Source organism: Filicampus tigris, chromosome 9 (assembly GCF_054856515.1).
Source record: "Filicampus tigris isolate MCC_2025a chromosome 9, RoL_Ftig_1.0, whole genome shotgun sequence".
Taxonomy (NCBI): domain Eukaryota; kingdom Metazoa; phylum Chordata; class Actinopteri; order Syngnathiformes; family Syngnathidae; genus Filicampus; species Filicampus tigris.
In genome coordinates, this window is record NC_141225.1 from 24,867,035 (window position 1) to 24,882,507 (window position 15,473).

The window sequence follows — 15,473 nt, forward strand, 5'->3', positions numbered from 1 at the left end:
ATTCATTGCTTGCCAAAATTAATTGACTGCCGACTGGTCCACTAATTGTCTTTATGTCTGCCCCGACATTGATTTCCAAGCAGTCCATTGTTTGTTTATAGGTGAAATGCCACTGGCTGGAAACAGATTTGCAATGAGTACAATTTGGAAGTCAACCAGTGTTGCACATTTCCCCCAATTTCTCGCAAAAGTGTACGTTTCATGGAAATGGGAAAGTGAATCTCAAGCGTTTCTCCTGAGATGATCTCACAAGCCTCGGAAAGTATGACTGCCCACCGGCCCCCCCAGCGAGAAGAAAGCAGCGTGGAAAGCAGAGCTTCTTCTTCTTGAGTGTGCCAAACCAGGGGCACATTTGCTCCGTCTAGCGACGCCTCGGGGCCGTGCCTGGGGGTGGGGGTGGGGGCTTAGGGGGCATTCCAGCTGGCCTCAGCAGAAAAGAGAGGCACAGAATCAGGGAAATGGAAAAAGGAAAAGAGGCGCACGTGAGGCTCCAACAAAGGCAAGCCACTTTAGGCCCCGTACGGATGTGTCGTGTGGTTGAAACACGTACAGCCAAATAGTTTTGCTGCTTTTTTGATTCATAAAACACTACTGACTATCGTTGCTGCTTTTCACAATCACGTCTGTGTATATGCAATGCCTATCGTATCGAATTATTTACTTTGTATGTATAGACTATTTGTAGATACACATACTGCATAAGGCTTTTGAGGTATACAACGCTGCTGACTATTCTCGCTGCTGTTCACACACAATCATTTAGACTGCCTACCTTTTTGAAAGGATTATTTATTCTGCTGAGTTATAAAGGTTCACTCAGCTTTCTTCTAAACAAATAGGCAATATTAATTTTTTGGGTTTATCTCAACAACCAAAACAAAACAAATAGTTTCTTAGCGTATTTGAGGGACTACAGGAAAGCTGCCCACGGACCTGTTTTGTTGACAATCTCGAGGCGGTGGAAGCAGGAGCGCCACCAGCAGCCCTTTTAGTTTAGCGCGCTAACTAGCCTGGCAGGGCTTCAAAAGGGCAGCTCACATTCACAGATGCTGTGATGACAGAAAAGCTCTGGTGTCAGGGCGAGGAGACCACAGCTCGCAGCAGTGGGGGTGTTCTCCAAGCTTTTTTTTTTTTTTTTTCGTTCTTGCTGCTGAGACAAGGGGGGATGCTGTTCTCTGCGCTGACTTCGGCTGCATCCCTGAGTCGTGTGTAGCGGAAAGTGCGCTTCTGCAGCTGTGCTCACTGCCTGGCCTTTAAACGAGGACAAAAAGCCTCCGACGGATAAGGTAGGACAAATATCAGTATGCTTTTTCATGACATTTTTATGGTTTGTGGTTCGTTCTAAATGGCAGTTCAAAGGAGGACACACAAGCAGCCTGAAAACCACTAGCCTATATTTGACAAGTTTTAGAAGAAAACGTACTCAACCGACAACAATATTACAGAGTTTACAGAAACAAGGACGTTTTGATTTGGTAGATGTAACAAGGAAATAACGAGCAATGACAGTAATTGGGTGGTATTAAAGTGCTCCAAGTCAGAACGCATCAAAGCTGACAAGAGCGGCTATTGAGGCTGGAGATGTTTTCACACACTTAAAGTCAAGTTTTATGTGATTTCTTCTCTCTAGCTTACGTACAAAACAAGAAGTACACAAGATGAAATCCCCATCAAATTAAATCAGGACACTAATCGTCTGTGCTAATACTTCTGAAACGACATTTCTCAAAGCGTGGTCCTCGACCTGCCAAGGAACCTCAATTGTTCGTCCGTTGGATTTTGTCGTCATTTGCTGATAATAGAAAAACTTGACCATTAATGAGAAAGGAAATCACAATAAACAGGACTAATACTGACTGGGGGCTGTTTTTTTTTTGTTTGGGTTGGATCGGATTTTGGACTTTTGTTCTCCGTTTGGACCAGATTTTCCTTGGAATTTTCCATCAATTTCTGAATGTTTCAAGTTCAGAAGCTTTCGAATAGGCTTTTTTTTTGAGGACCAATTTTGAGAAACATTGGTCTAAAAGAATTGTAAATGCAAATGATAAAAGTGACCTGTCCTTGGTCCATAAGGAATCCGAAGTGTCCAGCTGGTTGGAGCTCCCAAGTTATTAACTCATTCAGTCAAAATGGACACCTTCATAAAGATTACAGTAAACCTAAGGAAAAAGACAATCCACGACGTTCTGGACATTTGTTGTCCTTTCGGACCAGATTTTGATTTTTCGGAGTCGTCTGCATTCCGAGGGATTTTATAACTTTTACGAAAGAGCGGCCTGAAAGAACAATATGTGGAGTTTATCGAAGACACGTGTCCTTGGCCCATAAGGATTTCCCAAATTCTAAGTTTTTACTTGTTTACTCAAAACTGATGTGCTCGTGAAAGATGGTATGGTCAAGCTGGTGCTGTTTTGATCAGATTCAGGCTGTTGCTCTCCGTCCTTGGATTTTTCAGACAAGTTGTTCTGGATTGGTCCTTTCTTGATGACTTTTTGGATAGCCTAGTCTTATGGTTTACATCACACATAGTAAAATCCAAGGAAAATACAGTAAAAACTAAGAAACTACGGTCTGGGGAGTGTTTTGATCTGATTGTGAATTCTCCTTTTGTACAGAATTTTCCTTGGATTTTTAAGACAATTTCAAAGATGTCCAAAGTTGAGAGTATGTGTTAGCGGTTATAGCTTTTTATTTTTACTTATTGTTTCTTATTGATTGGTCCTTTTTTTGAGCCTGCTGAAAGACTATAGCGTAAACAAAGAAGTCAAGGAAAACGCAAATACAGACTTGGGGTTGTTTTGATGCGATTCTGGACTCTCGCTCTCTTTTTAGACCACATTTTCCTTGGATTTTCCGGACAATATCAGATTTTTCCTGGTCGCATGTTCTCCGTTGGAATTTTCTGTCAATTTCAGAGATGTTCAAGTTGCGGGAATGGAGAGTATGTGGCAGTAGGAGGTTTTTACTGATTAGTCCTTTTGGAGCCATGTGAAAGAGTATACAGGCTGGACTGGAGGCTGTTTTTTGTCAGTTTCTGGAATGGTGTCCTCCTTTCGGGAAGAGAATTTCCTCCGAACTTTCCAAAAATCTTTAAGTTGTTAAAGTTCTGAGGGATGCTGGTTTGCACAGACCCTACAGAACAGTCCTACGGAACACTATGTACAGTCACAGCAGGATAACGAAGGGGCGTCCGTTTCCTGCTGCAGTAGCAGCAGCAACAGCAGCTATAGCACATATTTGTGGCCAGACCCAACAGTCGGCAGCCGAGCGCAGAATCCATTAAGATTAGCACAGGCGCAGCTGGCAGACAATGTCAGCGTCTCAGTGGGCGGCGTGAGTGTTTAACCGTGGGCAGTCGCATAAATCACCCCCGTGGCGAATAGGTAGGAGCATGGCAAACATTTGCCTTGGCCGGGACCACTCATTTCCAACTGGAGTCCTTCGACAAGCGTGGAAACAATGACAACAACGTTTGCTTGCTCCGATGCGGTCCCGACTGCAAAGCGTCACTTTTTACTTTTCGTGTTTAACTTGGACGCGTAATATTCAAGCTAAACATTGCAGAGATGGCTCAAGCTGTTAATCAGTCATCATAAACCAAATACGAGTCCTCCGCCAAGCTTACCAAAAGCAGGGGGGCAAAAATGCTTTATTTGTTTGTCCGACCGCATGCAGCAGATTCTGCACGAAAACGAACAAGGCAACAGAGACGCGGGGGCTGGAGTCACATGACTTGACTAGTCAGACTCGATTTCAATTATTGATCTCTAAGAGCCACACGGCAATACCCGAGGCGATTGTCACTCTCTGCTCACCGTGACTACCGCCACCCTCATTCTCCGTTGCAGCTGTTTTGTCAAGCTCTCCGGTCCCAAAGTCTGCACCACTTTTGCACAATGGTTTCTAGAAGACTACACAACCAATAATTCACTTGGCTTGCTAGGCTAAACCACGATGCAGGGAGCACCCAGCTTGCATCGGGTCGTATTTGTAACATTGTTAACACCTTGGAATGTCAATTTTAAGAATTGAGTAGCTTTTGTCCGGTTGAATTTGTGGCAACATTAAGATCTCCGAACTGCAGATTTAAGGATTACGTCGCGCGCATCATGTTACATTTTGGCACTGTTCAGACTTTGGAGCTGTGAATTTAAGGATTCCGTACCATGAATCGTGCTGCGTTTGCATTACCGAAGACCTTTGAACGGCTGATTGAAGCGGTTGGCAACTTGTACGCAGTTGCATTTGTGGCATTGACGAATGATGTCACTTGTGTTAGGTTGTTGCCATGGTAACAAGTGCCTAAACGTCCTTTGTAGCAAACAAATTCATTTTGGAGTGCATGTTGAATATACAATGTAATGCGGCTAGATTTTCAAGGTAAATATTGCTTTCTTTTGCACTTGTGGCCAGTCCCCCCCACAAGCACAACGACTCATTTGTCACGTTTCTTCCCGGCAAAGCTAAGATAGCAGTAACCGGTGGTCCGGCCGCACCATGAGGGTGGTCCTTCTGCTCTGTATGCTGACGCTGGGCAGCAGCCACTACTACCAGCACGTCAATGTCATGGACATCATGAGAAACTACGACGTCATGATGGCCGATTCCGGGGATGACGACGACGACAACAATTACAACGATCGCTACGACAGCTGTCCCCTGGGCTGCCATTGCTCGCCCAGAGTGGTACAGTGCTCCGATCAAGGTAAGAATGCTGGCTCGGTCACATGACTACTCAAAATGGAGCGCTTGGTGTAATGGATGATTGGGAGGATGGATAGACGCGGCTACAGCCAACAGCAAGTGTGACATCAGTCTAACCAGGCAACAGAAGGCCGCTAACAGCTTCGACATATCGTGTAGGCAGAATTGCACGGACGTCAAGCAGATATCAATCGAATGCAAATGACAGTGAAGTGTCGATTGATTGGTCATGCCTGGAGTGTGAAGCACGAGGATGATGTCAACCATTGATGTTGCGTCACCGTTTCTGTCTCGAACTAGCAACAGCTCTAATCCAAGAGCGCACATCAAAATAACCACATGAAGCAAAGCGGGTTAGACCGTGCGGTACGTTTTTATCTTACATTCTAACGTAGCTATATCATTGAACAGCACAGCTCTATTTGTGACCGTTAAAATGGGCAAAATGAAATCATGCCATCTTTGTCACCTGCACGTCACATACAGAGCAACTGGTAATTTCCGATAACGTGATTGGGACACTACATGTGTAAGTATACGTTCCCACTTTATGCCCCATGAAAACAGTGATTACTACTTTCCCATTCAGCATTTTTGGCTTCTGACTCAGTGGTACCATAGTCACTCTCATTTTTTTAAACTATATTGCAAAGGACTGTGTTCCTTTGATAAAAATGGCTGGGTTGTGTCAGGAAGGGTGCCAAACAAATTATGCAGGTGACTTGCTGTGGCCACCAAAACCGAAAGTCACTTATATTGCAAAGTACTACGTGCTTGCTTACTGCACCCAACAAGGGAGAGCAGGTAGCCGTTAGCAGGCGCCGTTTGGAGCAAATATGAAACAATTTGTGTGAAGCGGAATTCATTTTGTTCCACTCTTGACAAAAGACCTCATACACTTGATGCGGTTGCACCGGCAGGTCTGATCAACGTGCCGGCCAAGATGCCAAGCGACATCATGATGATCGACCTCCAAAACAACGACATCACCCAGATCAAAGAAAACGACTTCAAGGGCCTCGACAAGCTTTATGTGAGAGCGACACACAACAGGCAGGCTGGACGTTGACGACCTTTTGAAGGCGTGTTGAACAAAAAGCTGAAATGTACAGAAAGCCGGGCCCTTTGAGCATTTATTGCACATCTGGCGTACGAGAACACTCTTTGTCCTCACCGTTAAGACTTACTAGTATGGGCCCTCGTCGCTCAACTAGTGCGCTGAATTGTCATACTATCTGTGTGAGCATTTATCCCATAAAGTATTCTCGATATGCAGCTTAAGGTCCAATGTACGAGGATGCTAAACAGCGCACTGGTAGAATGACTGTGTCTTACCAGAACTATTGTTCGGGTTCAGGTCTACGTATGTTGTAGTACACTCTTTGTCCTCACTAGTAGGATCATTTTAGGATACTAGTGGAACAGTCACATGTAACTAGTGAGGCAAGTAACTAGTAACATGTAGTTAATATGGCCAGTATTTCAAAGTTGTAGTGTACCTTAAGTTGCATATCAAGAATTTTGAATAAATTATCAAACGGCTTCATGGAAAACCATTTTTTTTGGGGGGAAAAAAAACAACCAAACCGCTACTTGTAAGACACAGTTGTTCTTCTCGTGCACTGAATTGCCATACTAGTGAGGACAAAGAGCGTAGAAACGCGCTCAAAACGGCTTTCCATCGAAACACGGGGCGAATCGGGAAAAACAAAGCCATGTGAAAAGTTCTGTCGGAAGAGAAGCTACATGAGTCACATCTCGTGCGGGGAAAACACCTGGTAATATTTCAGCTTTGAGTCACGCCGATGGTATCAGTGCACACGTGTCTGTTTATGGAGTGACTCGAGTAATTAGTAGTTCCACTCATTATCCAGCTTTGAAAAACAAACCGCGGAGGCCAACCGCGGGGTCGAGGCACAAGTAGCGTTTCCCTCTTTTGTGTTTTCCTTGGAGTTGGACGCACAATCTGACCACTTTCGACTGCCACGAATACGGAAGGATTCACATTTGACACACAATTTTTTGGGGGGGGGGGGGCATGGTCTTAGTGGTTTGCATAGATGACTTTTTGTGGGACCAACGCGTCCCACTTAATGCATACCGGCAATCAATCCAGGATGTGGTCTGCCTCTAATCAGATGGGCTTATCTAAACAGAAGCGAGACAGAAAAATCCCAATTGGAGATCATTCCATTTGTGGCCACTTCTGACATCAACGCCATCGGGTGCCGATACTCTCCAGTTACAATATTACATCGGAAGAGGACACATTTTGGGGTCAATTTCAACCATTCGAGTGGGCAAACAGGTGGAAAAAAACAACAACAACAACAGCTTGGATGCCCAGTCAGATTCCAGCATCAGTCAAGCCCAAGTGCCAGATTTCTTTTTGGACTTGTGTTTTCTCCCACGACAGGGTCTGTTCCTGATCAACAATCGGATCTCAAAGATCCACCCGCAGGCCTTCAAGAACATGAACCGCCTGCGCCTGCTCTACCTTTCCTACAACTTCCTGACAGAGATCCCGGCCAACCTGCCGCCCAACATCATCGAGCTGCGCTTCCACGAAAACAAAATCAACAAGATCCAGAGGGACGCCTTCAAAGGCCTCAAGAAGCTCCACGTGCTGGGTACGGACGTGCAATGAAGCCATCGTGTAATCGGTGTTCCTTTCACGCAGGACCCAGACGAGCGGGAAACTGCTGCAAACGTCTATCAAAGTCCGGCGGTTGAGAGCCGCTGTTCTGTAGATTTTCGATGACTCCCTCCCGCAACTCATCAGCAAGCTCTGCGGGAGCCCGATAAACATCCTGATCATTTGAATCAGGTGTGCTGGAGGAGGGAGGCGTTGAAAACACGCAGGATAGTGGCCCTCGAGCACCCGAGTTTGACGGAGTTTGTGTTTTTTTCCGACACATTGACGCAGTATCCCACCATCACATTAGCAAACAGCGTCAAAAAGACATGACTGACTACAACAAGCGCTCCTTGCACATAGAATTGCAAAAATTGCTAGCGCAAAGTCTCCAAGCCGCACCACGGATTCACTTTCACACAAAACAACAACAGGTGTCGTGAAGGGGGCCGCCCTTGTTTTTACAGGTGCGACAGAGGCACAAGTGACATCCCTGACTCAGACCACCTCAGTAGTACCGTAGCAGTGTTGGTGCCTTTCACTCAGGCCAACTAGATAGGAAAAAGCTGTCTTTGACAGGCCGTGCAAAAGGCGCTACAGATTTCACCCTGCCACCGTTTACAGCTTCATCGCGTCCCCTAAAAGACTGGGGGGAAAAACTTCATCCCCCTGTGTCGATACTAGAGATGGAACGATATGTTTTCTTCAGGTCCTCTACCGACATCGATTATTAGTAGCCAAGGAGGCCGATAACCGATATTTGGAGCCCATATTCATTTTCACCAAAAGGGAAAATATATGCAAAAAAAATAAATCAAACTTTGTCCCTTAAGTCTTTGTTGATAACTTTCAAACAGTAAAGCAGCACAGGAAAGGCAGGACTTAATACGGCTCTCATACACTGCAGAAGGCCGCAGAAATTTCCGTCTCATCTTTGTCCTCATATTCAGTGTCAATGCCATTCATACGAGAACTTTGGCATGGGCGATAAGCGAAAAAATGCCTCTGATCATAATTCACTGGAGAGCATTTTTCCAAAGGCTTTTGCAGGATGGTTTGTTTTCAGTTGAGATGATACAGTCAAAAGGGAAAAAAAAAACCTGAGCATAAGCATAAAACGATCAATGGTATTTTAATAGACGTGTGTTGAAGCATCAAAAGCAGATGGGCTTTGTAATTTTTGCTGTAGTGCGCACAAACCTGGCAATGAACCAGCACGCGATCATACCGAGTGCCGAGGCCACCTCATAAATCAAGCTTCATGGCAAGAGCTCAGAAATTGATTCGGAAACAGATTAATGTTTTTGATCAAATCGGGAGCAAGAGAGAGAATGGCAACAAGGTTTGCAACTTGAAGAAGATAAGCGGCACAACAACTATGACAGCTAACGTCGTCATTCATCACTATAAAAGTTAACGCGTAAAGGAAAGCCGCGCTAACTAGCTCAAGGAGAGCTCGTCAAACATGAACTAAGCTTCGTGTCGGTCATGGACTCTATGCTGACTGGTTTGGGACCATTGAAGAGTCATCATTTTTCTTTTACGTTTCTTAATATGTAAGAAGAGCTAACCAGAGTGCCAAAAGTGCAAATAAATGTTGTGAATGAGGAAGACTGTAAACGGACGCGTGATTATGCAGAATAATCATAATCACCATTATTCTGATTCATATTGATGTTACGATTAATAAACACACATTTACGGATTTCAAAACATAGTATTCATTCAACGAACAAAACTCAACTTTATATATAAATTGAAACTTGAAAAATAAAAAAGTAAAAAGAAAAATAATATATTCAAAATTATAGCAATAAAAAAATAAATATGTGTCACGCTTGCTGCAAGCAACACTGAGGCGTTCAGGTGCTTTCACATCGCAGGAACTTGCATATACACGGCGCGCCGCTCGCTCGGCAAATGAATCGTTTTTCTTTGATTACAGAATGATGTTTTTATGATAGTGAGAAGCGAAAATCGGACTGAACGTTCACTTTTGATGAATCGTCCCAAGCCCTGCTTGATTTATGATTTGCTTAACGCGAGTCTCACATGAAATTTCGACTGTGGACCCGACTTGACCGGCTTGATTTTTGCCACAGGAAATTGGGACTTGAAGGTTAAGACTTGCGACTTACTTGGGTCAATATCACTGAAAAGTGCCTTATGCTGTCCTGACCAGAAGCAGCCAGTCATGATGAAAAGGGACCGGAATAATTCAACTGAGCTCTTGGCCAAACATTTGCACCATTTTGAGCCGTACAAAAAGTCTCTTAAAAAGTTTGCTTCATTTTTCCACCTTTAGTGCGTAATAGGTGGTTAAATGCTAAGAAATGTTTTTGTTTTTTTTAAATGTTTTTTCTGACCGCAACAAGGTATTTGATTTGATTTTGATCATGCCTATTGTATTTTCCAAATCATGTTGCCTGAAATGGCCTGGCTATGCCTGTCATTATGAGCTAGCTGCCCTTTCACAACGCCTGCCATGTTTTCAGTGACATCACCACCAACATTTTGTCTTTCTCCAATGAAGGTGCCTGAAAAAGTGGCACAAAGAATGTTGACAATGACATTTGCTCATTTTCATCATATTATGTGTGCACTTGTAGAAGATATCATTCAATATAAAAACCTCTCGGAAATGTGTTTGTTAAAAACTTGTTTAGAGATTAAACTTCCAATTGTCCAAATTGTCCGAATGCCAGCCTCTCAATGAGTAAATATTCTCCGATTTCCGCCGGGCTCCTTGCAAGCAGACTGATTATCTTTGGGTTGGAGCCAAACAAGGCATTTGCAAACATCTGCTTTTGCTTGGGAAAACAATGATCGACATTTTTGCCAATTTTCTGATGGATGTTACAAACCAAACCAGTGACTGAATCTTCATCAATTTCATTTTAATTTCATTTTCTGCACTGTCAATTTGAAATAATGCCGTGTTCCGGAATGAAGGGACGGAAATTCAAATTCCGATTGATCAATTCATTGAAAAAAATAATTGAAATATTCATCGACTATTCAAATGTAATAGTTTGTTACAGCTCCAAGCAGAGTAATTATGAATGGAAAATTTGGGGGGGGAGGACGTGTGAAAGGCACCTTGTGTTTGCATTGACTCACTTGTGACTCGTTGCGCCGAAACAGAATTGGGCGCCAACCCGCTGGCCAACAGCGGCATCGAGCTGGGCGCCTTCAACGGCTTGGCCACGCTCTACGTGGGAATGTCTGAGAGCAGGCTGACGGCCGTGCCCAAAGGTGGCGCCTCACTCGCTCGCCGCCGCTAATTTAAACTAATAAACGGCCGGGTTCCATTCCCCTTGCTATGTTGTCTTTTCGCCCTTCAGACCTGCCCACCTCCATCACAGAGCTCAACCTGGAGTACAACAAGATCTTGAAGGTTGAAGTGGAAGACTTCATCAGATATAAAAATCTGCAGAGGTGAACAGCAAGTTTTGTATGATACAATAAATACAACCGGCTGCACCAAAAGCAAATACAAGACAAAGACAAAAGGTCTCGGGTTGACCTCAAAGTTAAATTGATTTCCCCATAGGAAGTATGTAAATAGAAATCATCTAATCCGGACTCTTGGCATCATAAACCCTTTCTTAACTCGGCAGGCAAACATTTTTTCCTCAAGAAGAGTTTCCAGCTGTAAAATGAAAATACAATCAAGAAGAAACCACGCACTCGACTCAGCCACAATGACACAATCGTTGTGGATGGCTGCCAAAATCAGATCGACTGTCTTTCAATCCAGCATTCAAATACAAATAGCTTACTTCAGGTGTCCAACAATTCAGCAAATTGTCTAAATTTGTCTCTTATATACTATCAATTGTTGAAGTATAGAATTGAGCATTATATCTGACAAAATATTGAAATTCAATAATCACTTACTTCATAACCTATTCAAATTGTAAATTAATTCATTCATGAAATTATTATTATTCAAATGTATTTTTCTTTTCTTTTTTAATTGAAATTTGGGATTTTTATATTCATTAATAACGTATGCATCAAGTGAATAGAAACCGGAAAAATGGGATTTATTTATTTATATGTTTTTATTTACATTTGTTTTTAATTAATTAAAGTATTTTCTGGCTTTTTTTTTAAATTTGCAATTATTTCATTGATTTTTTTCACAACGACTCATTTACTGCCTTTGAGGTACTAAATAGGACTTTTCATCATTTAATGACATTTGTATTTCTTTCTGTCATGATTTCATATTTTGAAAACGTGCCTGAAAAGCGCTGTGCTGAATGCAACATGAAAAACACCACCAACAACAACAACAACAACAACAAAAAAACACCAAGCGAATGTGTCAAACAAAGTGGGTCCGATTGGCTGCCATGCAAAGTAGTGGTCAAGTTGTGTTGCCGTCGGCAGATTGAGTCTGGGCTTCAACCAAATCCGCTATGTGGAGAACGGCAGTCTGGCCAAGATCCCCAACATCCGCGAGATCCATCTGGACAACAACAGTCTGAAAAAGGTCCCGGCGGGACTGCGCTCCCTGCGCTACCTCCAGGTGACCCATCGCACCCACACGCCAGCATTTATCCACATTTTGTTACTTTCAAAAATTGCCGTGTCTAAAGTGTGCCCTCACACCACTGTTGCGGGTTGTCCCATTCAGATAATTAGAAGCAGAGTGGCATGTGCTTTCAAGACAAAGAGGCGTGGTCAGTAAAGGCGCAAAAATTCATTAACAACTACTCGATTGTCAAATTAATTGTTTAGAGCTATTTTTTTCACTCAAAATTGACCAAATCCTTCCATTTCAGCCTCTCAACAGTACATACTTTCCGATTTCTGCAGACTGATTATCGTTTGTGTCAAACTAAAATTGCACATTTGCAAAAATCTCTTTTTACATAGGAAAACTACATTTTCGGACGTTACAGACTAAACTAGTACCGTAACTGAATTAGAATTAGTAACTGAAACTATTATTTACATATGTATGTATGTATATATATATATATATATATATATATATATATATATATATATATATATATATATCACCAATATATCAGCAAACTTGGTTGAACGCCAAGCACAACTGAGCACACAGAGTGCCTCCTGATTTTTTTTTGGCGACCAACTCCCGCGTCGTCTTAAAAGTCTCTCGTGCTGAGCCACGACACCGTTGAAAAGACAAGCAACTGTAAAAGTCGCCCTTGTAAGAACAAATATTATGGTGGCGGTTTGCGCCAAAAAGGATGTCGAACTTTCCAGTTTGCAAGCTGCAAAAAACTGCAGTCATCATTTTTTTTTCCCCGCTCTGGGATGAGTTTCCCCACTCAGACGTTTAAGTGATTGCAAACATTTTTCCAAAATCTCCGTCTGTCTGTCCAGGTGATTTTCCTCCACGCCAACAAAATCACCAGCGTGGGCGTCAACGACTTCTGCCCCATCCGATTCGGCGAGAAAAAGAACTTGTACAGCGGCATCAGCCTGTTTGCCAACCCCGTCAAGTACTGGGACATCCACCCCGCCACCTTCCGATGCGTGGGCGGACGACGGGGCGTTCAGCTCGGAAACTTCCGCAAGTGATGGACAGCGAGTGAGCGTCCGTCCATCAAACAGGGGAGAGCTGAAAATGATCCCGACGTAATCCAAAATCTCACAACCAGAGAGGAAAATTTCACATCACGATTGTAAGTGACTGAAATGATCCCGATAAGAGTGGCCAACAAAAAAAATAAAGACATTTTGCGTGCCAGAGATATTTGAATGGTTTCTGGGTCATTTAGGGCTGCCGAGTCCAAAAATCACATCCGTTTCTTTGAATTGACTCTAGTTTTGGAGATACCAATATTTTTGAACATCAATTGATAATGAACTAACATTTATGTTTGTGCTTTGGCGTCAGCTGTTTTTGCATTTGTTTCCTGCGAATATTGCCCAATTTTCTGAATGTTTAATTGATTTTCACATGAAACAAGATTTGCATATAAAAGGCTCGCTGCGATAACGACCGTCTATCGTGCAGACATTCTTAAAAAGAAAGCCTCATCAAAGTTGGAGCATAAAACTTGCGTATTGTTATCACTTTTTAAAAACAGAAATATGTCATGTCAAACTCGAGCCAAAACGGAAAAAACGACGTCATTTTCAGATTCCGTGACATCAAAATACCTGAAAACCGTTGAAAGTTTCTTGGCACCAAAATGCGTGTTGACCAGTGTAATCAGTAATTACGACGCCCACCACCCACCCCCAAATAATAATACAAATTCACACATACAAGCACCGAAAGAATTCCGAAAGAAACCTTCTGTAGTTTTTGCACATTGTAAATCATAATCAGCAGCAACCCAAATGAAGTTTTATGCCTGCAAAACTGAAAACCCCCCAAAACTTGCCCTAGAGCACACAAATCGGCCGCACATTTGTGGGACACAAGTTCACCTTTGTTCGCTCTCTGAAAGCGCAAGATTCCTCCAAAGCCCTGTGGACTCGTACTGTATAACAACTGAATGCACCACTGTATGCTGAAATGATACCTCATGACTGAGAGAAAAACTTTGTATGTCGGCGAGGAGCTGAGTTTAGCCTGGGTTGTTCACAGAGAGTATGTGCACATTTTCCAAACAATCGGTCATGTTGTAACTTGGGGAGTGTGCCATTAAAGTGTTTCGGGATGAGAGGTTGTGGTACAGTAAAGTTCTGGTTTAACCTCTACAAATAGGAAATCAGAAACCTTTTTTTGGGGAGGGGGGTGAGGTTAATTACTTGCATTTTTGTTTCTATTCGTAGCAGGGCTCTCTCACTATCCTCTCCCCCCAAAAATTGGCGCATTACCGTACAATTTTGGGTGGTGACGAAAGGTTTTGACGGTTTTTCCGAACGTTTTCCTGCATTCTCAGCCGACATGTTGATTATCTTTCACGAATTCCTCATCTGCAGTCTTGGAAAAGGCTCAGTGCGCCCCCACACTTGTGCTCTCGTCTTTTCTTTGGGTGAGAAATTTCATTTTTGTTGCTCCATGACCTTTTCCCATTTGTTTGCCGTTGTGATGTGCAGTCTCGGAAGGGAGAAGCCGAAAGACAACTACTAGACTAATGACGAGAATTGAAAAAATGAAAGGGCAATAATTGCTTGTTGGAAATGTGACCACAGCTTAGCGGTGCTGCTGGTCTGCGATTTACAACAAAGTTGCATTTGCTATTATTCTAAGGCAGTAGTAATTCCACTACAATATATAGCGGATATTATATTTCTTTTTTTTTTCCTCATGTATTTGTTGACAACTACTGGTACTTGCCAATAATTTAAAAATTGAATTACTAACGGTTACTGTTGGAAATTGTATTGGGTATTTATCGATCCGGGGTGGTCCTCGGTTTACAACAATTTACTGCACGCTATTCATAACCTCAAAACTTCGATTCAGGACCGTCGCAAACCGAGAACCACCCCCACCCCGTAGGTTGATTTTGTCGGGTTAGCATTAGCGCCGCCTCCCACCGACCACAACAGGTGCAACCGACTACAAAAATATGCTTACGTTGAGTCTGTACCCCTCCACGAAATAACACACAAACAAAAACATTTTCTGTGTTTATCTTTCATACTGTTTTCCTTTGATGTCATTTAAGGGCATTGTGAAGTGAAAATCTTCTGTTTTGAACAAACGTTCTTTCCAGCCAAGGTCTGTTCTCACCAGGGGGATATTGGCCAGATTCAGTGCAATAATACGTGACTCCAAAGCCCGAGCTTTTTTTTTTGTTTTGTTTTTGTGTTTTTTTTGTCTTGAATGTTTTATACGCATGTGGAGTACTTGACCAGATGTTGTCCTTGTCATAAAAACCCAAACCAAAAAAAAGGGTCCTCAGCAGGGCTGTGGATGAACCAATTGTCCCAAAGGTTGAACTCAAACGCGGCTCACATGAAAGCGATGATTGCACGGGAATTCGAGGCATGTATTGTAAGATGTCCTCTCCTCTCATGGTGCTATATTTATTGAGTATGTTTTCAAATAAACCTGGAACTCCTCCCCAATCGTGTTCACTGTTGTCATTGTAGCTCTTAGCAGAGGGGTGTCAAACGTAAGGCCCGCGGACCCGAGGCTGGGAACAAGGGCAGGGTCCATCCCGTGGGGACAGACGAGACATAA

General features: G+C 43.0%; 2 protein-coding genes across 4 annotated transcripts in view; one reads left to right on the forward strand and one right to left on the reverse strand.

Moving 5' to 3' along the window:
* cenpp (centromere protein P) overlaps positions 1-15,473 on the reverse strand; it is a 65,773-nt gene that overhangs the window by 20,688 nt on the left and 29,612 nt on the right. The gene's annotated exons all lie outside the window — the stretch shown is intronic.
* On the forward strand, positions 1,134-13,080 carry aspn (asporin (LRR class 1)). Of its 2 annotated transcripts, none has more exons than XM_086041677.1 (8): positions 1,134-1,286; positions 4,464-4,705; positions 5,625-5,737; positions 7,121-7,334; positions 10,484-10,594; positions 10,684-10,777; positions 11,738-11,876; positions 12,710-13,080. In XM_086041677.1, the coding sequence occupies exons 2-8, from the start codon at positions 4,498-4,500 to the stop codon at positions 12,905-12,907; spliced, it is 1,077 nt and encodes a 358-aa protein (XP_085897803.1). In that variant the 5' UTR covers positions 1,134-1,286; positions 4,464-4,497; the 3' UTR covers positions 12,908-13,080. The 2 variants fall into 2 exon arrangements, with proteins under 2 accessions (XP_085897803.1, XP_085897804.1); XM_086041678.1 differs by lacking the exon at positions 1,134-1,286 and adding an exon at positions 4,301-4,380.